Raw genomic sequence first — 24,167 nt, forward strand, 5'->3', positions numbered from 1 at the left:
CTTTGTTCTTCAGTTCTTATGATTTATATTGCTTAACTTAACAAAGGTTATCCAGAAAAAGAAGGGATTCATGTGGGATCCGCCTTATTTTAGTGCTGTTGTGGGCCACGTTTTCTATGTGCATCACATCTTAAACATAGGATCAAGATCCTGACCGCCCATGTGCTGGGGCCCATCCCACCATTGATGGGCAAGGTGGCTCAGAAAATCAATCTTGTGGTGCTATCTTTGATATCTGTTAAAACATTTTATTCCTTACTGTTCATTTGGAGGTCTTTGATCAAACGTTTTATAGATCGTGATTGGAGCAATGTTCAGGCCATGGTTAGAAGTGCAACTCAGGCTGGGTTGGGTCGGGTTAAGACCAGTCTTAGCGCAGCCCGAGGTAGCATTACCTCAACCCTAACCCAACTCGTCTAACCTGATTTTCCAAATAGGGCTGGGTTGGCTCTGCTTGATGTGTTGAAGTGTTGAACCTGTCGGGTTGGGGTTGAGCCCGGCCCAAGTTGCACCCCTAGCCATTGCTGTCTAGATGAATGATGGTTGTGGGATGTGTATGGCAAACAATACTACAGGAGCCTATTGGACTTAAAGAAAATGCTACCCTCTTCACCCCCAACCCCCCCAAAGTAACTTCTACACTTCTGAAACGTATCAAGTTTTATTAGGATTTAGGACTTATGTACTACTCGGGCCCGTGCAAAACAATATTTTAGCTCAGTCCAAGTTGTTCAGCATGGGTATAGCAAGCCAGGATTGATTTTATCCTTAGATAGGCTTGTTATCTTGCATTCAATTCGAACCTCTTTCGATAAAAAATAAAAAAGTACATAACAATCATGTATCTGAAAATTAAAATTAGAGGAATGATAGAATGAAGAGCGCCCTTGAAAAAATCAGCTACAAGGGCGCTCCTATTGGTTGATTTCGTCATAAGCCCATTTATGATGGCGCCACAGAAAAATACGGAAACAATGAGCTTTGCTGAAACCAGCCAATAGTAGCTCCCTTGTAGCTGATTTTTGCAGGGGCCCCCTTCATTCTATCATTCCTCATAAAATTATGGCTTACCATTATGCATATAATTCAATGTATTATGAAAAATATGAATGAGCTCATACTTCAGTTGGGCTAGTTTACAATCTTGTATGCACTCATGTATTTTCACATATTGTGAATGAGTATGGCCTGGCCTGAGACATGCCTACACATCTATTGATTCCTCAAATGCAGAAGGCCATCAATGGCTGAGATTAAAAAACAGTTTTTCAGTTAAACTAATCTCAGCCATTAGCAGGAAAGTAAATGGGTTAATTTTGGTTTGGGGGCGCATTCAGTGGCAACTGAGGTGAAACAGCCTAATATCAATAAAAGTTTTGAAGATTAGAAGCCGATAAGTTGCTGTTTGAGAACGCTTCCAACTTGAGAGAAGGTGGTGGATTATGTTTTTATGCAATACCTATGAGCAATTGAGAGCATTGATTTTGAAGAGAGAATCCATTATGTGGTCCTGGTTTCATGCATAATGGGGCATCCCCAACTGTAAGATAAAAAGACTACAAGTAGCATTTATTAAGCAAAGAGCAAGAAAAATGAGCAGAAAACTTTTAAAAAAATGTCTTTACCTCTAGCATCAAGATACATATAAAAGACACCATGTCTATTTTTTTTTGTTTCTGGACACTATTATTCCTCACATGTTTCCCTATCAAAATCACTCTCACTGTTGTCAGCGACTTGAATATTTCACATAGTTTTTACCTGCTATCTGTAAAAAAGAAAAAGAAAAAGAAAAAGAGAGAGAGAATGATAATTACCTTTACTGCCTCTTCGAAATAAATTAACCAATGGCTGCTTTGCCAATTCACCAACCGCCGCATCTTCAATCTTTATCTGCTGGAGCCATGCATGATGAAGGCTCAGTACATTCTTCTCTAGAAGGATTGTGGGGAGCTGAAAATGACATGAAGTTTCTTCCAGTCCCAGGCTTCTATGTCTGGGGACACTAGGAAGCCACCAACAGCAATTGCAAGTGTAAGAACAAATACGCTGCCCCTCAGGCAGCTGAAGCGGCGTGACAGTTTCGCCAACAGGACTTTGCAGTACTTGTCTGCATCCTTGATAGATGTTTGGCTGCCTCCCTCCTCTCCACCAGCCAATGCTTGCTCATTCTGCACCGCTCAATCAAAGCAAATACTCAATAATCAAGATCTCTTACGAGTGTCATTATCTGACAGGTATCAACTGTCAGATTCAGAAAGAAAGATTCGTGGATTCACCAAAATATTTTAATTATAACGAGTAATATATTAAATTTTTAATAAGTAAACATAATATTTAATTTATATATATAAAAACTTACAATTACGATGGATAAAAACTCAAAACATGCGGTAATTGTAAAGTTTAGGTATTAATTTCGTCATCGTGAATCTGAAGTATTGTATTTGTAAACTTCCAGTATTAATTTATATAAAAACAAATAAAAAAAGACCTAGAAGTGGTCATTGTTCCATTCAGAAGAATCTATGTCACAAAGATTTCCACGTTGAAGAACCCATGTGGCATAGCTTTTCCATGTATTGCACTATGTGGATGCATTTTTGCTCCGTATGCAGAATCATCAGTACATGAAGAGACCTTGTCAATGTCCCACTATGGATCAAGTTGGTGATGAAATGTGGGTCCCACAAGCCATTGCCATCTGATCAATGGAAAGTAATAATGATATATAGTGACACATCACAGTTTAATAAGGATCACGCTGTTTTGTGATGTTTTCATACTGACAATCTAGTATGAATCACACCATTACAAGTTCCCAATTAATATTTCTCTAGCCAGTCTCAACTCTCAATGTATATTTGAATGCACGTCTTAATATAGTTCAAAGTGGTAATATGAATTTGAAAGTACTTGAAATTACGACGACAGGTTCTAGCCAGTTCTGCAACTTCCCATGGTGATTTTCCAAATTGAAACCACCACGTCACCTGAGAACAGACCTCTTTGACCACTATGACGTGTTGGTTTTCCTCTCTGAAATGCCTAGCATTACCCTTACTATTATAGCACTTATTGTTTACTCAGGGATCCCTTATCTGATACTAATATGTTCTTCCATCGGCAGAACGCAATATGTCAGAATGCCTAGCATTACCCTTACTATTATAGCACTTATTGTTTACTCAGGGATCCCTTATCTGATACTAATATGTTCTTCCATCGGCAGAACGCAATATGTCAGAATGCTTTATTTTACCATCTCAACAAGAAAAAGTTAAAAGAGCATTAATAATTCCATTTACCTTCTGCCTCAAGTTCTTAAGTGTCTCTTTCAGAATGTCAGGAGGAGCGAGTTTAACTGATTGTTCCTTCCATTCCTCAGACAGCTTTCGCAGAACAGAAACACTAGCTTGAATATTCTCCAAGTGAAGATTTTCCTGTTCCCATTTATTAAAATCAGACCATCAAATTCCATGATTACACTGACAACGAAAAGTTGCAGAGATTCAGTCTCAAGAACATTCAAAGAGGAAATAATGATTAGAATTGCTCACCCACTGATTATAACAATCAACATTTTGAGTCAAACACCAGATGAAAATGCCAGCCGCTTCATTAGATAATTTAGGGTTGTCTGCAAAATAGCATTCAAGGGTTGAAAGTGGACAATCATTCTAATTTCTTTGGTTTTTTAATAAGAACTACAAAAATATGAATTTAATCTTTGGCCTTGCCTTCACTCATTGCTTTGACTGCAATAGGTAAAAGTTGCTGGGAAACTTGTTTCATAGCTTTGGTTCCAGGGGAACCTGTCAGAGCCAGCTCTTTTAGTGTGGGATATACTGCCTCAAACCTTTCAGTTGCCTGCATAAAACCATATTTATAAGACATGGCAATCCCAAATTTTTGACAACTGATCTGAATTGCATGTGTCGATGACAAATGAAACAAGGGCTCATTAATCCAACCTTGACTCGAGCCGAAGGTTCAGGGAAAGTAACTCGCATCAACAGCTCTAAAGCAGAAGGTGGAACCAGCCTCTCACCCTTTCTGACTGCACCATTCAGTAAAATAGGCCGAGCTTTTTGGCCTGACAAAATTCTGTCACCAGGAAATGCAAGAAAAATTCAAATTTACAAGTAAATTTCCATAAGTAAAAAGAGTTCTTTGTCTCATATCTTCAACGAGGCCAACCTTTCCACCAACTGCAAAATCAAGTCCCTGGACTGTGGATTACAACCTTTAGTAGGAATCATAGGCAAGAGATTGTGTACCCATGAATACATCCCTACAACCAGGTCTCCTTGGCATGCCTATAAAACCAAAATTCAACAAATGTGATGCATATAAAATTGCAATGAATTACATCATTACATCAAATGTCTGCATAAAATAAATAATTCATACCTGAGCAAACATCCATACAATAACTGGAAGTTTATCTTGTCCTTGATATTTAGGATTATCCCTCAATGTCAGCAATTGGGATATCAGTACATCAGGCTTCCTTCGCAACACCATCGCTAAAACCACAAATATTGCAACCTGCAGTTCCAATGGAATATAAATTGCAGTCCCATTGGAAAATAAATAAATGCTTTATTGATGCTTGAAAACAAAAGAAAAAGAAGGATCAAGAGGGATCAAAATTGGTAGCCAAGTAAATGTACAAATGACACTAGCATCTTAAGTCACCGTTTTTTCTTTTTCTTTTTTTTAAAGTCACACCAGTTCAACACATTTTCAATTCAAAAAGAAAGAGGGAAGAATGGTAGATAGTGATTTCCTTCAAAGCTTGATAGACATCTGATGGGAGTGAGCCTTCACAAGAATCAACAAGTCAACTAGGTTGGTGGGGCTCATCATGTGTGTTACAATGTCCTTTTTAGTTAGGGCATTTTTGGATATAGGAAAAAGAAAATTATGGAAAATAATACTTTCTTGGGGAAAAAAGATGGGTTTTTCTTTCCTGGATTTAATTTTTCTTCAGTTTAGTTCATAATCAATAACTTTCTGGAGTTTTGTATTCCACAGTTTGGTCCCACGCTTTCTCGCCTCAAGCCTGTGAAGTAGAACCTCTGGATATATATCCACACATGCAAACTTATGTAGGGATTAATGTTTCTACTTTACAAAATAAAGATTTTGAATGGAGGCGAAACATGCTTCATTTCACCTCTGAAGTGGGACCAATGTCCCATCACCATCTCATGTTTATTAAACTGTAAGAAGTTGTTTTTTTTTTGTGGAAATGGTTGAACTGTAGGACGATTTGATCATTTCCTATGATGCTTCACCTCTTGTAATTTCTGACAGACATGTGCATGATCTCTGGAAGTGCATATTGATAATGGAAATCTCACCGAAATCCTTAACACAATGATCTGAGCAGAAGCTGAAATCTCACTCCAATCCTCAACAAATGTTAGGGGCAACATACTCCAGGCCTCCACTGTGCCAGAATATGACCTGGGAGAAGAAGGGGATCTATTCAAAGATCCAGAATCCAATACAGAAGAACCATAACTGGGGCTAGAAGGAAGAATAAGACGGGAATTTTGGCAGGCAAATAAAGTATGCTTGCAGGAAATCAACTCCATCTGAAATACCAGAAAGAAATGCTGGAAAAGAACTCCATCTGAAATGGCGCATTGAGCAAGCGGTTCAAACACTGGATTTGGGGGGGGGGGGGGGGGGGGGGGAGGGGGAGAGGGGTGGTCATCTGCAACCTCGGGATTGCTTCTTTTCACGGTTTGTATAGTCGTTCCTTCACAGCCGTAAACAGCTATTGATCCTCGATCCGAGTCTGATTGCGTTTCTGTTGCACCGTGATCAACAATCTTATGTCCGGAGATCCATCCTGGACCACGAATCAGAGAACGTTGCTAGCTCCAGCCAACCATTTCCGATCGATAATCTTCCCCTTCCTGTTACTTTCCGTCTGGAGCTCACCAGAAAGCCAAAGCAGCATGGAGAAAGATCCCTACCTCGGGTGAACTTCTGGCCGAAAACGGCTATAAAAGGAAAAATGGCCGGTGGTCTTCTGGTTCCAGCTTGTTCTTCCCGGTAAAGAAAAACTAAGCAGCAATAACCTTCTTTTTTGGAAGAGGGCAAACTTTTCATGGTCAGATGCGAAAGTTACCCAATATACTTTGAACAATCAAGAGAGGGCTACGGCTTATTTGCAGGAAAGAAACGGAGGGGAAGAGAAGGGATAGAAAGGAGGAAGGAGGAGAAGGGAGGACGATGAAGGCAGAATGTTATGTTGCGGGAACAAGCTTCTAAAACAAGCCTCTAAAACCAACTCCCCGATAAATGAGCATTTTAATTTTTTGGAAAAGAAAATAACAAGTCTAGGTGAGATGTCCTCTTTCCCTATTTTTTTATAGAAAAATTAATTTTAGAATCCTAAAATCTGCATTAAAGTGGTTAATCAAACAAAGTATTGTCTATTTTTAGGAAAAGCTTTTTCCCAGAAAAAAAATCACTAGATCCAAACATGCCCTTAGTGTTTAAAATGAGTCTTTTATAAGGTTTTAAGTGATAGTGGTAAAAGGGCCCTTTCCTTTGAAACAATTATGTCATTAAGTGAACTTTTGAGTAAAAGGGCCACTTATATCCAACTAAAATGTCTTTGGATCCAATGGCCGGCTTGTTTAATCTCTATTGTTGGATATTGTGAATCCTTCTATTTTGTTGATTTCAAATTTTAAAGTTCTTGTGGATGTTAGAATTTTTACTATTATAATGAGATTATTAATTTGAATGATTTGATCTTAAAGTCAGTTTTCTAGTTGATCTCAACCATAATTTATGGATTAGGTTGATCTCAAGATCCAGCGATCGGATTGGATTGATTTAAACTTTGTTTGATGAGATTGACATAAGTATGAATTTCAAAGCAAACTGAGGGTTGGATCTGAATCTATTTTTAGAAAGTGCGTGAAACTCAAAATTCTGAAGATAACATTGGGTGATTTTGTATATTTTATTGATCAAGCTGAACTTCCTCTATGAATCCTCCACCAACAACCTTAACAAAATTGGTTTATGTATGTTTTGTGAAACACAACTTTCTAGAATCAGACAACTATCGAATAAAAATGGGGCTTATCATTACTTAAGGTTTTAAAAGGGGGGAAGAGAGAGATTTAAGTCGTGGGGTGAGAGGGGGGCTTATTTTCGTAGAGTTTTGTGTGTGCGTGTGTGTGTGTGTGGTTGTTGAAGAGGGAGGGAGGGGGGGATTTTGTTTAGCACTTCCAAGTTCTCTTCTCTTTTCTTATATAAATGCGGATCCAGAACACTTCCATTATGTTATGACAGGTTGAATGAAAAGTTCTTCTTGATCTTGATGGGATGCCTTGACTGCCCGTCAGTGGGAGGCTGTCGGTTATCCACTTTTTCTTCATTTTCTCAAGGTAATATCTACCTTTCTCTCTTCTTTCTTGATCTAATTTTTGGAGCTTATATGAGTGAGACTTTCCAAGATAAAGTGCTGATTTTATTCAAGGATTTTACTAAGATCAATAATCGGCGTAATCTGATCAAGTCTAATTTTGGATCAAATGGCCGGTTTGTTTAATCTCAATCGTTGGATATTCTGAACCCCTTTTATTTTGCTGATTTCGGATTTTAAAGTTCATGTGGATGTTAGTGTTTTACTATTATGATGAAGATCAATCTGAACTTCGACGATTGTTTGAGTTGAACTCAACGATCAAATTTATGGATTAGGTTTATCTCAAGATCCAGTGATCAGATTGATTGATTTCTACTTTGTTTGATGAGATTAACACTATATGTAAATTTCAAAGTATAATGAAGGTTGGATCTGAATCCTATTAAAAAGTGTAAAATTCAAAATTTTAGCCTTAATATTGGGTGATTTTGTATATTTTATTGACCAAGATGAACTTCTTCTATGAATCCTACACCAAGAACCTTTAACAAAATTGGTTTAAGTAGGTTTTGTAAAACCCAATTACTAGAATCACCCAACTATGCTTGATGGGCTTCTTTTAAATTGAGATTACATGATTGTTCAGAGCTTCAGAAAAGTTTTAAGAAAGCTTGCATTTGATACAAAATACACTTCAGAGTTAAGATAGATTTAGATTAAAAAAAAGAAGATGACATGATTAAAATGTGATATATAGTTCTTGGAAAAATGCTTCCAACTTGAGAAAAGGTGGTGCATTATGTTTTCAGAAGCAACACTTAATTCACTTTCTACTTTGATTTGGATAGTCCAAGTGCTGAAAATGACCCTTTAACTTGGAACAAGAATCCTCACAACCAGTCCACATGGAAGAAAATTTCAAGGTAGATAAAATTATGAATTATGGGGTCATGTTTAATTCTCTTTCTCAACTGTGCATAACCATTAAATATCTTTTGTACTTTTTGTACAGCTAAATAAATAGCTTCACAAAAAGCAAATCAAAATCAACAAAAAGCTTACCCAATACCACTTGGTTTTGATGGACATGTAACATATAATACCGACAATGAATGCCAATGCAGGCTGTGGGGTAGAAATTACCTGAGCCTTTGATGAAGGTTGTTGAACTGACTTTTTTGAGCCTTTAGCGGGTCCTTGTTGACTTGCCAGGTCAGCAAGAATGCTATCCAATGACCATAAAACAAATGGACCAAGCACCTCAGCAGATCTTTGGCTGATCCAATCAGTGGACGTCTTATAAACGGCTTCGTGAATGTAGCACAGAGGTATCTGTTACGAAATAAACCAATTAATTAACTTACCAGAAGTTGCACGCGCGCATGCACACACACATATATAATTTCTGGTGGTTATAGTAGAACCAAAACTGGCAAAAATGGTAATAGTCTCCTGGTGTGCAAAATAGCATGATTCAAATCTCTTGAATAGACAATTCTTCTAGTTTGAAATTGTTCACCGATTCGGATTTTAGCTTGGAATGCAATCCATAAGAAAGCAACGGTTCTTGTAGAAGGATCAGAGTCCCATATGACAAGGATACCAGTCTAACATGGCAAGGGAGGAAGACTAAAACGATTTGACCACCCATATGACAAGGATACCAGTGTAGCATGGCAAGGGAGGAAGACTAAAACGATTTGACAATGAAATTCCCAGAGCGATTGGGAGACCAAATGACATAGTCTTGGATATCACAAGTAGGAATATAAAGCATTTGGACTAAGGCAGAAAGATTCAAGAATTTGTTGGATGCATGAATAGAGGCCTTCCCTTAGTATTATAGTAATAACCGAGTGGAAGGGGTCAATACACACCCAAGGCTCGACGGGTTGGAGAAATCCTCAGCTGAAGTGATGCCCCACACCATTTATCAAACAACAAAACATGTTTAAACATGATTTCCAGAGGAGAGAACCTTCTAGATTCCATTTGCCATGTTGTAGCAACTTTCTTGAAGCTTCAACCACCAAATGTTAGTGTTAAAGTATAAAAGATAAATAATGCCTTTCTCCAATAGCTTAAGCTTTTGGAGAAGTTGGTAAGTTAACATGTTATCAGAGCCAAAGGTCTCGAGTTCAAACCTCCCGGATAGCAAAAATCCACATGCGATGGTCGGCCCAAAGTAGGACCACATGTGCCACGTGTTTGCCAAGTGGGCCACATGTGCGGGGGAGTGTTAAAGTATAAAAGATAAAAAATGCCTTTCTCCAACAGCTTAAGCTTTTGGAGAAGTTGGTAAGTTAACAGTTAGTCCAATTCCTTGACCTCCCTTGACAAACTTTCAAGCAGCCAATAAATTTGACAGATTTAACACATTCTTCTCAACAGTGAATAAATTGGTGATCTTAGGTCCTAGAATCATAAACAAGCCTAGCCCGAGTGCTTATAAATTTTTGGAAGATGATTGATTGGATTGAGGCCACTTATGGACAAGGAGGCATTAAAGAAGAGACTTCACCCTTCTGGGAGGATTGCAGGCATTACAGACGAAGTTTAACCTGTTGGAATAGGACATTGGGGGGAATCCCATTTTTTATTCCGTATGAATAAAAGCTCTTTCTATGTCATACAATTCAATTCAATTCTCCAAGATGAATCAAATTGATAGATCAGTTATTGTTATTTAAGATATTGATCATCTCTATGGGAATAGATCCCGAGTTATCGCAAAGCAAAAAAAATGATGAACAGTGCAGTTATATCAAACCAAACTGAATCTTTATCATTATCACCCATGAAATAATTGATGGCACATCAAGAGGTAACTGGAACTTTCTGTCAAACAGCCATGCCCTGCACTCCCCAACTTTTTCAATTTTAAGCTTCAATGTTTCTACCATCTCCTTGGAGACCATATTATCCTTGTTGACACGTCAGTAATCACTATGGGTGCCTTCTCTCAGCATATGACTCGTGTCGGATATTTTTTCAGATGGCCAATTGATAGCTTTTCTTGGCATATGACTCGTGTCGGATGATTTTTTTCAGATGACCAATTTCTATCAATTTCTTGTGTTGTGATCCCATCGGATCACTAGTGATGCTCTGCTCACTAAGTTGATAGCAGCATATTCCCCATCCTAACACAGTCAGAATTTTATTGTTAAACCTCACAAAAGTCTTCACAATACTGATCATCTTCATCTTGTTCCACCAAGTTGTTAAACAGGCACTGCAAACATTCAAGACCAAGGTATCACACTTTAACGCACTAAATACCAGTGTTTACATACTTAACTCAAGCAGGAGTCATCCAAGGTAAAACTGAGTTGACTAGGGCAAGTCAAAGATTGTGAAAACAAGTTTTTCAAAGACTTGGGCAAGTCAAGGGAGTTTTCTATTGACTCGATAGGGCCAAAACTGCATCAACACAAGTTAATACAGTTGGCATATAGTCGGAAGGCAAAAAAATTACTTCTTATATCTATCTGCACCCATATCCAAATGCTTGCCCTACACTTCCCTCCCTAGATTCTACAAGGCGTTGCCACCAGGAAAAGCATAATCCTTCAATTTAGCTCTAAAAAAATTCTATCTTATGATCCTCTGGGATATCTTTCCACTCAAGAAAATTATCCAAGCTATAAAGTTAATTCAAAAATAACTAAAGCAAACCAAAATCAGCCATGACTAGTGTCCAAACAAAATGGCTTCCCATCAGCCATGACCCTGCACCAGATTACTTGCAACATACTCAAAGAACTATTTTTTATCTTTTCATCCTTTGTGAAGCTCATGAACGAATTGTTCATGAGCTTCAAGGGTTGCTTGAGAAGCTACTCACATTATACAATTCTTACCACCTTTGGGTTAGGTTCTCGACCTCCTTACGGGTTTTCAACTGGCAGGACAACAAGGCGAGCTTTTCCTTGATGCCAAAAATAATATTCCCTTGCTAATCAATCTACTTTCCTGATTAAATTGTAATCTCACCTCTTTATTGGTGGTTCTAGTGCATAGCAAGATCTAGATTGTGTGTGTGTGTGTTTCACATAGCCATGGTCGATAACAAATTCCCAGAGATTAAGGAGCTGAATATTGATGTAGGGAGACAAACAAAGCAAATCCAAACCAGAAAAAAAATTAGTAGAGAGATTTAAAGGAAAAGAGAGTGATATCAATGAAATCAAATTAAAGGGCTGCTGAAACTCTTTACAACATGAACATTCAAAAACATTATTCCTAAACTTTCAACCAAAACAACCTTAAATACCTCATAGAAATCCTATTGTAAAACTAACTTATTACCGGTCCTTTATTTAGAATAAACAGAAGTCTCAAATCTAAAATACGAAAATCTCCCCGTCCTTTATTTAGAATAAACAGAAGTCTCAAATCAACTCAAAAAATTTGAACGCCTTAGACCTCCTAAAATACGAAAATCAAGTGTCCTTCCCTGTTTTGACCATACAATTAAGACCAAAGGGGGACACAACTTCTAAACTTCTTCCACAAATTCCCGCAAAAATAACAAATGAAGTAGAAATAAGCAAAATGGTGGGAATTTCTAAATTCCAACCCATACAGACAAGTGCAACCCACTGGATGAGATCATCCCTTCGTAAGAAAATAAGTTCATGATCAAGTCGATTTCTGGGACTAATGTTGCTTCCCTTTTTCCTGATGGAAGAATTCTTGAATGATGATCAATTTTGGGGACCGACTCCATATCGAAATATCAAATATCACATTGTTTTCCTGAAAAATACAAAAATATCTAATGTGCATAAAAATAAGACCTGTGATTATACAAAATCTAAACCCCATGAGCAACGTAGCTTTTCATAATTTGATCAATTATAAGAGAATATTACCTTTTGATATTCTTCCATCGCTAAATCATGGCATTGCATAAATTCCTAACAATTACTCAGTCATCATGAGAAGCAAAGAAAAATATGAAAACGGCTTGGTAATTTCCTGGCTCAAATCATTTTTACCAAAATGATTAAGGGTTTCAAAAAAAATTTAATTATATTTCGCTTCTTGTAACTTAGAAGCAAAGATCTCAAACAAAGAAGCAAACTCACATCAACAATCTTTGCCAGCGTTGACTCCTTAAAGATCTTTGTCCATGGAAACTGCGACGCGCTGACAGAAGAGAAAGTTCGTGCAAAATAATCTGCAAACCTCATGAGCTGAATATCCTGCTGCGATTCATACGAAGTCTACACAAAAAAATATATATATATTACTCGCCCAAACATGCATGGCTAGATACATGTACACGGAATTTGCAATAAACATCATCGTTTTATTTTAACTGTTTGAATTCCAGAAATTTATTGGACAAGTTTGGAAAGGGAAAATATTTGTAAAAATATCTACTTTTTTAATGCATGAAAAAAGATAACTTGAAGCAAACTTATTCAATTTTTATGTAAATGAACCTTCAATTAACGATGATATCTATATAATTAACCATAATCATATCATTTCCTTCTATATTGTGTAAAGAACAAAAAATTGAAGAAAATGTTTTCCGTCAGAAATGTTTTTCTAGCAATCCAAACATGCCCTGGCCACTGCATGCATCAAGATCAAAAAATTTCCATCAGAAATGTTTTTTTCTTAATCATAAAAAATAAAAATAAAAAAAATTTCTATCAGAAATGTTTTTCTTGCAATCCAAACAGGGACTTAGTGTAGTGCATGCATAAAAATCAAAATTTTCCATCAGAAATGCTTTTCTTGCAATCCAAACAGGACCTTAGGGTACTGCACGCATCAAAATAAAAAAATCCCCATCAGAAATGTTTTTCTTGCAATCCAAACAGAGTAAGGCAGGAATTTTCTTGAAAAGCTTGGAAAAGAAAATAACTTTTCCAAAATTTCATGCTTTTCCATTGTTTGATTACACATGAAAAAGGGTAATTTTGATCATCACAGTTCAAGTTTTATTTTTTGGGACCTTCCATTTATAAATGATATCCATAAAATTTATAATTTTCTTCCAAATTGGAAAAATAAAAAAATCCGGAAATTTTTTTTCCTGTGCATCGTAAAAAAAAAAATTTCTTTCAATCCAAAAAGGGCCTTAGGTTATGCATGCATCAAAATTGCGAGAATCAAAGGCTCCTCTCATACTAGGTTGAATTACTAACTGCGTGCATCAAAATCCGGCGAATAAAACAAGAAATTCAAGAACAGATCTAGAAATTAAAACTTACAGACACATCTAAAAGAAACGCGGCGAGATCAGAGGCATCGATCTTGGCGGCCGCATCAGGAACAGTGATCTTAGGTTTCTTCGGCTTCTTCTGCTTAGGTTTCTTCACCTCTGTTCCATTCTCCACACCTATTTTCTCTTCAACATCACTCTCTCTATCATCATCATCAGAGTTCAAAACCGGCGAGGGTTTCGATTTGGCTAGGGTTTCAGCCGCGGCAGCTTTCTGAGCTTCTAGGGCACGGCGTCGCTCATCGGCTTTTTTCTCCACAGAACGGAATACGTTTGAATTTTCAAGACCTCCGGCACCGGATCGGAATCCGGCGTGATCTGTGTCGGAATCCGGTGGTTTTGGAGTGGATTTTCTGTTGCGTTTAGGGTATGTGACCTTCTGCCATCCATGATTAGGGTTAGAGTTAGGGTTTGTGATGTGGTCTATTTCTTCTTCGTTGAGAAAGGATTCGAGAGAGGGTTTTTCGTCCATGGATCTTGTTTTGTCTTCTTCTGGAACAGAGAGAGAAAGGGGAAGGAAAATAATATTGGTCGTCGGGGTTTATATTAGGTGTTGGAGTGGAAAATGGGCGTTGTTTTTTCTTTTATTACAAAAAAAGCCATTAACGTTGTCTTTTTTGCTAATCCGAATCCCACCCGACGCGCTGACCCAGAAAGTGGCTTTCTTTGGGTTTGGTGCGAGATAATAAGAATGATTAAGATTAAACATGGTTTTAAATTTCGTCCGAAATCCGAAATTCTAGTCGAGACCGACATCGAAATTGGGTATATTTAAAACGTTACAAAATTTCAACAGAAATATCGGGTTGGAATTTTGTTTTTCCCGAAATTTCGGACATCTCACCCAAAATCTCGATTTTATTCATTATTAAGGGGCCGTTTGGATACGCGGATTTTATAATCCAGGTTTTAGTTTGAAAACAGTGTGAAAAAGGAGGGTTCATGATCAAGCTGTTGTAGGATGATCTGTTACTCTCTTGCTGACAGAAAGAAGGGTGAGACATCAGGAAGCGACGGCTCGTCCGCTTCTTCTTTTGTCTCTCATCTACAATTTTGAAAAAATTTTGAATTCTAAAATCCAAGTAAAGTTCGTTCGAAATTTGAAACCATGTTGTAAGTCCCTGAAGTCCATTATTTTTTAAAAAGTACTGTAAGGACCCCACATTGGCTGGTCCAAACAGTCTATTTGATGGGCCACAATGTAAATAAGTTTGTGCATAAAAAATCATTTCCATAGGATGATATTAGCCCTCTGATCTATAGAGGAACTCCTTTTATGGAAACGTCTATAGATCGAAGAGTAAGGATCATTCTGTGGAGATGATTACATTGTGGCCCATCAAATGGACGGTTTGGAATCCCCTATCGTATGGGCCATTTAGTACTTTTTTAAAAATACTAAGGGGCCATTTGGATACGTGGATTTTAGAATCCGGGATTTCTTCAAAATTGTTAGAATATGTGGGATCCAACAGTTGGATTTGGTGTAGATATCTCTGTTAGATCCCACATATTCTAACATGCCCCCTCTTTTTAATTTTTTAGGCACCCGACAAATTTTGAGATATCACTAATTCTTAGATCAATTGTATCAATTACAATTGATCTAAAGGTGTGCTTATATAAAGCACATACATGACGAACATAGAATCAAATCTTCATAACTATGGAAAGAGATGAGAATGGAACATTCTATTCTAGCCTAATTTCTTATTCAATCCAACTACTTAATTTTGCTAGGCTACCCTATTCTACCCACTTGCCTAATCTACCACTAAGCTGATCCAACAGAGAGATCTACACCAAATCCAACGGTTGGATCCCACATATTCTAACAAATTGTAGCTAAGAGACAAGAGAAGAAGCGGACCAGCCGTCGTTTTTGACTCGTTTTTTACTTCTCGCCCTTCTTTCCGTCAGCAAGCGAGTAACAGTTCCTCCCATATTTCCAGGTTTTAGAAATCTTAGGATGCAGGAGAGAATTTTAAAACCTGAATATCTCACTTAGAATCCAAGAAACACTGCCAGGACAGCGACAACAGCTTGATCATGAACCCTCTTTTACACTCTTTTCAAACTAAAAACCTGGATTTTTAAAACCCGTATAAAATCTCTGGTTTAACCATGACTGAAACATGGCACATGCAATTAAACATATCAACTTTTTTTTATCATGGTTGATCAAAGGGCTAGGATCATCCGATGAGAGCAGGACCACTGACAATGGGCCCAACTTATGATAGCCATAATATTCATGGACCCGATTACCATAGATGGCAATAGCTCCATGTTGTAAGAATGAAGACAATGATCATCTTAAGAGATCTATTTTTTCATAAAGAATATAAAAAGTGAAAATACTTGAAAAAACCCATTTCAAAAAGATAAAGAATACAAGAAAGGGAATTGATATATTTGGCCGCAGTCATAAATACACTAGACCAGGCTGGCTAAAGGGAAAAGGGGGGCGAATATGACCTTTTCCCATAAAAATTTGACTAAAGTGGACAATCACAATCGGGATTGATGCTAACGATTAGTTCTTGGGTCTCACATGAGGATATGAGAACAGATTGTGAGTGCAAATCTGATTATTGGACTCAAACTTATGTTTAATTTTGAGAATAATAATCAATTTTGGACTCACAATCAATTTTCAAATATCCAAAACAAATAGGACTTAAAAAATCCAAAACAAATAGGACCTGAGTGTAAGTTTCAATGATTATTTTTTGACTCGAAATTGTTTCTTAAAATCCAAAACCAACAAGGGCTTAATGAATTACTAAAAGGAAATCAAGTGACAGGGATCATAGGACACATGTGTCCCTCAATAAGTGGTTTTTCCATGGATTTTTTCCAAAATAAAAAATGAGTTCACCTAAACACTGAAAACTTTTTTCCATGAAAAAATTCTGAAAAAAAAATCCCTACATTCAAATAGACCAGAGTCAAGTCATAAAATTATAAATAAATAAAGAGAAAAGTGTCTCTAGTCCGCCGACCCAAAACACAATGGGCCCACATTGTTTGGATGATCCAAAGCATTCATTTGATAGGCCCTGACATAGATAGGGTGTGCCCAAAAAATCAGTTCCATAGGATCATCTTAACCCTTCGATTTGTGGAGCTAAAATTGGACAGATTAGTGAAGTTTAATACCCGTCCATTTTAACCTCCACAAATTGTAGGGTTGGATGATCCTATGGAGCAGATTTTTTGGTCACACCCTATTCATGTCAAGGCCTATTAAATGAATGCTTGAGATCACACAAAAAATGTGGGCCCGCACTGATTTTTTGGCGGACGGACTAGAAAACTTTTCTAGTCGGCCGACTAGAAACATCAACCCCATAAATAAATAATAGGGCAGTGATAAATCGACCCCCCAAAATGATAAATCGACTCCCCATGTGTCTACCTCTCTCCTCTTACTCTCTCTAACCCATAGGAGAGAGAAAGACACATGGGGAGTCGATTTATCACTCCCCTAAATAATAAAGAAATGATAATTCTAGTGCTTTTATTTGTCTTTTCCTAAAATTGATAAAAGTATAAACAAAAGGAGGTGAAATGCAGTTATAAACAAGAGAGGATAGACATGATGTAAAAGTGGGTGGAAATATCATTTTCCAAGATAGAAAGCTATACTTAATTAAGTTCAGTCATTTTCCCTCAAATAAAAAAAGAAGTTATATATTGTCTCCTTTTCTCTCCTGGGCTATTCCCGCTTGTGTAGAAGGGGTGGCCCACGGAAGAAAAAGGGACGAATAATAAAAGCGTTTTCTCTTTTTCTTACACTACCTCGTTTTAAGCTTCAACAGTCGTCAAAAGGCTTTCTTTTTTAAATCTGACTTTTCAAAGAGGACTGTTTTGTCAGACTGTAGGGTATTTTAGTAATAAACGTAAAGAACGTGGGGGCTTTGGGGATCCGATATTATTCAGGATTCTCTTTTCTTTTCTTCTCATGCAGTTGGCATGTTCGTGGGCTGCATTAACCGCGACATTTTTGGCCCAAAAATCCTCCTTTCCTCTTATCTATTTCATCAAATTTATGCCATAAACAAAACTACTAAATTTGGTCCATCCCTTTACCTTGCCTTGTTTGGATTTCTAGAAAAACATTTCGGTTGGAAAGTTTTTTCCTTTTTTTGGATTGATAAGCTGGATCCAACCTCCGACTACAAGGTTGAGAAACAAAGCATTAACCATTGAGCCTAGGGGTGGCCAGAACCGAACCAGACCCGAACTGTTTAAAAATACTTTGGGTCCGATTCGGTTCCACTGATGAAGAACCGAACTTATTCAGTTCGGTTCCGGGTCTAATGTTCTTGGTTCGGTTCTGGAACCGAAGAACTGAACTTTTGAATATATATATATATATATAATATTTTTTATATTTCTATTATACATATACTTATTAATATAAATTACTTATAATATTAATAAGTAATAGTTAATACTATTCTTATAATAAGAAAGTAACTTATATTATGACTTTAATTAAAAGTTTTTATAAATTATAATTAGTAATTAGCCATTAGAACCGGAGAACCGGACCGGACCGAACCGATTATGTTCGGTCCGGTTCGGTTCGGTCCTACTATGTACTACGGTTCGGTTCGGTTCGATCCTACTATGTACTACGTTAACGGTGCGCTAAGGGCACGCATTAGCAAAATCCTAAAAAGAAAAGACAAGCTGGGTCTATCATTTCCCTATATTAAATTGAAGGTCTTTAACGTAAAAAAATGAATGTCTGGTTTAATTTATCTTTTCTCATGTGTAAAAAAGTATGAAGCTTTGCAAATGTTTTTTAGTTCCATATTTGAAAATTACTAACATAATAACCACTCCTATAAGAGGGGCCAGATAGTGTAACCTAATGCACATAAACTGAAGTTCATCTTTCCTTGGTGCTTCACTCCATTTTTTGCCTTTACTGACTTGAATGTCGAAGGGTTTTCCCAAAGTCACGGCTTTGGGCAGTCCTAACCTTTGTTATATAACCACTGTAAAGGGGATTACCAACTATCAATATTGGGTCATCAGAACCTGTTTACTTGTAAACACCATAGTTAGACACCAACCTTCAAAACCATATTTACAATAACATTTCACAACCTAAAACAAATACAACAAAACTATGCATATCAGAACCAATATACATTTCACAACTCGAACCATCAGAACCTGTTTAGCTTACAGATCATATCAGAACCAATATACATTTCACAACCATCACATATAGTGTTCACAGAACCTGTTCACAACCAGTTAAAATAACCCTCAGGTTAGCTTACATTTTCACAACCCCAACCCATCACAGCCCCAAACCATCACAACCATCAGGGGCGGAGCCAGGAATTTACACTTGGGTGGGGCAGACTAATTTACACTTGCTTTGATTGGTCATTGGGGGGGGCATGGCCACTAAACTAAGTAGCATGCATGTACACCCATGTAGCATAAAAGGGATTTTACAAGTCTTTGTGTGGGGGGGGGGGGGCATGCCCTCCTCATGCTATATTTGCCTCCGCCCCTGACAACCATGAACCTGTTCACAACCCTCACATATACATTTCTCCTCACAATCGCAGACATCAGAAACAATTCATATCATCTAATTAGATCAAACCCTACTCTATAGAAGATTGCATTTCCCAGACTCTCTCCTTGAAATTCTTTCACAAAGTTGAAGCCTGTATTGAGGAATGTCGGGTGGGCCAAAATTTAATGTTGTACCACTATAGATATGCTCAATCCCCTATAAGACAAATACGCCACAATCAACTCTGCCAAATAACATGCAGTGCTTGGAGTGAGTTTAAACTATTAATGAAATTTCCTAACAACAATTGAAGTTTGAAACGTCATAGTTTGTATCCACGCATTGTCTTGTTGTGGGAAGTCATCCATATGTGTATATAGATAATCATCAATGTTGCAACCCCGGGACTTGAAATACTCTTTGATGCATGCTACCTGGAAATTGAATCACACAACTCTAAAGTCGTTGAAGTTGGTAACTCTAATGTTGTTGAATTCGAGGTCTCTAATGTTATGGACTCTAAAAGGGGGTTTTCTAAGGGATTATCAAGGCCAAAAAAAGAAGGGATTATTTTTTGGATTATCCCTTAGATAACCCTTATCATGTACAAATAAGGGATTACCACGTTCATAAACCATTGGTCATCGATCTACATGCCTGTTATGAAGTGTGTAGCAAGGGTTCAAGTCAACGGTAGCAACTCTATCAACAGGGTCATCAAACACTAACAAGGTTTTAAATTTCGACCGATTTCGGTTAGCATCGAAACCGAAACATTCCGAAACCAAAATTTTTTAAACATACCAAATTTCGGTCAAAATTTTGGAAATTTCGAGGAAATTTAAGATAAATTTTTTTTTTATTCGTTTACGAAATTTCAGGAAAAAAATCTACTGTTTCGATAAGGCTTATCGAATTTCGACTAAAATTTCGGTTTCGGTGAAGCCCGAAATTATAGCCAAAACCGAAATTTAAAACCTTGAACACTAATAACCCTTATACAAGACGGGGTTATTAAACACATTAATGAGAAGAAACAAATATTAAAGCACAAACCCTAACAGGACAAAAAAAACTCACCTTTTTTTCGTTTCAGGCGTTAATGGGGATTGGTGAAGGGAGAGGGGCAGTAAATGTGGTGGGTGGAAAAGGAAGAGAAATGTTTTATTGTTTACCGTGTCATTTTTGGATGGAGGGGTATTTAGGTAAAAAACAATGTCAGAAAAAGTGAAATGGACCAATTTCACAAGTTTAAAAAGTGGTGTCCCCATTTCACTATTTCAGCTATTTTTTGTCCTCATTTGACCAAATTTCCTTATAAATATAGCCCAAAACATTTTTACATGGATCCCTAATTTACCAGAGCCAAAAACATTCAAGACCTCCATCTTTATATCTCGATCTAAAAATCCAAGAAACTTCTCTCTCCTGTCTTCCATCTTCTCCGTATCTTTCTTCTAGTTTAGAGCAAGAAGTTGAAAGGTATTTCTATAACCCTCCATCTGTGGCAATCAAAGCACCACTAATTCCAGGGCGGTGTTCTCTAAGAAAGAGAAAAACAAAGCGAGGACTAGATCAAGCAAAAGTTGTCAGTTTGGACAACACGAATTGGCATGATTTTTTTATCATTGAATTTTTATTTATGTCACATTGATCGTCTATTAACTAGGAACAGTGAGGAAAAACTTGATAGCTAGGAACATAACAGAGAACATAACCTTGGATAGGATAGAATGGAAGAAAATGATCCACGTAGAAGAGCCCAACTAGAACCAGGATTAGAGCCGGGTAGATCCCTTTTACCTTCTCCATGAATTTTTTTGTAAATGATTCATTTAGCCGACCCAACTAGCTCGGGACAAAGGCTTTGTTGAGTTGAGTTGAGTATTGATCGTCTATGATTCTTTCTACACCTCAATCTTGTGAGTGGGATCTTCGTCCCATATGAGACCTTACCCATTTGATCAATGATATGAAAACTCTCATTAACCTTTAGAAAAAACGTGTGAATTCTTATAAATGCATTTTGGATCTACAAATATAGAACAAACGAGGCATTGAAAATAGTCAACATTGGATGACTTACCTACCCTTATAATTAATCAATGACATATTTTTAAATAAATCAATTTCAAGACAACTGGATACATGTGGTCATGACTCATGAGGAATGTTGATCTGGTGACCCAATCAGTCCAAGTCAGATGCCGAATTCGAAAGACTGAAACATGCAAAAGTCAGTAGGATTGAAGACATCTCAAAGCATGTCTTTTTCATCATGCTAGATAGAAGGTCAAGAATCATCTGATTAGATGGTAGCAGGGAGCCTGACTCGTGTTAGGTCATGCATTGTTGGGGTTCCATCGAAAGCAACTATCCCACTTCAGAAAAGAGCAACTGATGTGGAGGGCTTAAAAGGACTTGGGCACCCACCCTCGCCTTAACCGCTGGCTTTTAGGGGTGAGTCCTACCCTGGCCCCAACATGCACAACAAAATAAAATGTCTACTTGGGCTAAATAAGGTGATATTTTATGATGCACCAGCTTAAATAAAGGATATTATAAAATGATCATGATGAGATTTAGCTTCAAAATTTGTGACTGAACTAAGATTTGAGACACTTCAATTTTTCCTTTTCAAAATATTTTATTGTCATTAGAAGTATTCTAAACTGAAGGCGCTGCCCTTGCAGAAATGAGGTGAAAGGGCGCCCCCATTGGCTGCAAGGGGCGTTTATGGCCATCATAAATGCACATCTGCTTCAATCGGGGCGCCCTTTCACCCTATTTCTACAGGGGCACCCTTCAGTTTAGAATACATCTTGATCATTATTATTAATTAGACTACAAGTAGATACCACCTTATTTTATTAATGCCTATCTAACACTAGTCGTACCCCTAGAATGTCTATTACAAAGACCACCGGTTGTTCTCTTTTGTATGGGACAAAGTATATACTGGATGGAGTAAGTTGCTTTACAAAATTCAAAATAATTTACAAGCTAGTGACTTTTCAAAAATAACCCCATTATAATTGATCTATATTTGAAGGGATTTGCAAGGGACTATCGCAGAAGGCATTTCGCAGAAAGACTGTTGCATGAGAGTGCAGCCACATAGGCTCAGATTTTGTCTTATTCATTTAATTCATCTGAGGTGGCTGCTATCTCATGCATCAGTCCGCCCCTAAATCATCCTCATGCTCATGTTGTAGGAGAGGGAGGGACATCTAGATGCTACAACGGCAGGGTCGAGGAGGAGCGAGGGTGAAGGTCATTGCCACAAATATTGATTCCAAATAATGTCCTAAGATGAGCTCAACGAGAGCAGAAATCTCGTGTGAAACAAAAGGGTAAAAGCTAGTTTGATTCTGATTTCCCATGAATTTTTTGAATAATAAAAACGCTGACCCCAACTAGTTTGGGACAAAGGCTGAGTTGAGTTGAATAGAACAGATACGAAAAATGGATTTTTTTTTTTCACTGTTGGAGCTGATTTGGAAATCTAAGGATCCGATCCAATTCCAAATCTCAACTGCAAATGTGAGAAATCCAAATCCAAATCTTGTGGGTATCCAAACAGCCTTATGGAACTCAAATTCGGATGATCAACAAGAATATTTTAAAATACTTACCTTTTTAATAAATTAAATCATCTAGGTTTATATTATTCAATTTTAAAAGGAAATCTTTTATTCCGAGCCATCCAATGTTTGTCAAGGATAAAATTAATCAATGTGCAAACCGAGTTAGATATTCAAAGTTGAAAATTATTTTACATAACCCTAAATATATAATTTTCAAATATACCAGCATCTGTGATTGTGCCCCCGGCTCGTAATCAAAAGATCTGGGCCTTTTATGATCACAAATTACTATAAACTGTGAAATTTCAAAAATCAATTGTTATTGCACCAAAATTATTTTAAATTTCTTGATCTTTGAAATTTAGGTAGAATGTTTAGTCTTACTAAAAACTCTTTTGATCCCATAAATTGCAGCCTATATAAGGCATTAAAATTAGGGCCCGTTTGGATACCCCTTGGATTTGGATTTGGATTTGGATTTGGAGGTGAATTTGGATTTTTAAATCCAAATTCGGCGTTTGGCAAGTCTTTATGACATCTGGATTTGGATTTGAGTGAAATCCACAAGATTTACAAATTCCTCATGTCAGTGTAATTTTTTGGATTTATAAATCCTTTCTGCGAGAGGTTATTTATAAATCTAAATTTGACCCGTAGGGGTTAAAATGACCAAAATATACCCCAAAGAAGTGTTAAATGACTAAAGTACCCACATGACATTAAAAAATCATCAAAATACATCGTATTAGTTAAAATGACTAGAAAACCCCCGGGTCAGGCAAAATGACCGAAATACCCCTGTACCAGGTAAAAATGAAAATACACCCTGAGTCGTGCAAAATGACTAAAATACCCTTATGACATAAAATTGATCAAAATAACCTCATAGAGGGTAAAATGACTAGAATACCCCAAGATTATGAAAAATTACTAAAATACCCCTATATCAAGTAAAAAAGACCTATGGCTCATGAAAAATGACTAAAATGACTAAAAATATCCTCATGAGATAAAAATGATAAAAATATGCCATATTAGGTAAAATGACTAGAATACCCCCGGGTCATGCAAAATGACCAAATACCCTTAGTCATGGAAAATGACTAAAACACCCTTCTAACGTAAAAAATGATCAAAACAGCCCCATATTGGTAAAATGACTAGAATACCCCTGGATCATGGAAAATGGCTGAAATAGCCCTATATCAAGTATTTTATGGCTTTTTGGTTTTGCTAGATTTCAAATTCAAATCCCAAAGAGCATCCAAACAAAAAAATAATAATTTAGATTTGAAATCCAAATCTATATGTGGTCATCCAAACGACATTATTTATAAATTTGTGAATTTTAAAATTCTTGATTTCAAATCCATGGATTTT

General features: G+C 37.0%; 1 protein-coding gene across 1 annotated transcript; it reads right to left on the bottom strand.

Annotated features, from left to right (window-relative positions):
• Positions 1 to 1,593: 1,593 nt before the first annotated feature.
• LOC143854020 (uncharacterized) lies at positions 1,594 to 14,173 on the bottom strand. The gene is made up of 10 exons (XM_077363724.1): positions 13,639 to 14,173; positions 12,499 to 12,636; positions 8,549 to 8,737; positions 4,414 to 4,551; positions 4,201 to 4,319; positions 3,975 to 4,107; positions 3,741 to 3,870; positions 3,561 to 3,640; positions 3,309 to 3,443; positions 1,594 to 2,171 (listed from the first exon to the last, which is right to left on the bottom strand). The coding sequence occupies exons 1-10, from the start codon at positions 14,119 to 14,121 to the stop codon at positions 1,935 to 1,937; spliced, it is 1,782 nt and encodes a 593-aa protein (XP_077219839.1). The 5' UTR covers positions 14,122 to 14,173; the 3' UTR covers positions 1,594 to 1,934.
• Positions 14,174 to 24,167: the final 9,994 nt, after the last annotated feature.

This window comes from Tasmannia lanceolata, unplaced genomic scaffold (assembly GCF_043159265.1).
Source record: "Tasmannia lanceolata isolate RefF3 unplaced genomic scaffold, GAP_Taslan_0.1 ptg000020l, whole genome shotgun sequence".
Classification (NCBI taxonomy): Eukaryota; Viridiplantae; Streptophyta; class Magnoliopsida; order Canellales; family Winteraceae; genus Tasmannia; species Tasmannia lanceolata.

Bases quoted from the DNA above. Each gene is read 5' to 3' on its own strand.
- LOC143854020 (XM_077363724.1), bottom strand. From the start codon at position 14,121: ATGGACGAAAAACCCTCTCTCGAATCCTTTCTCAACGAAGAAGAAATA. The intron at 4,320-4,413 runs GTATGAATTATT...TTGGTTTTATAG, and splicing joins TTGTATGGATGTTTGCTCAG to GCATGCCAAGGAGACCTGGT. The intron at 3,871-3,974 runs GTTGGATTAATG...GGTTTTATGCAG, and splicing joins AACCTTCGGCTCGAGTCAAG to GCAACTGAAAGGTTTGAGGC.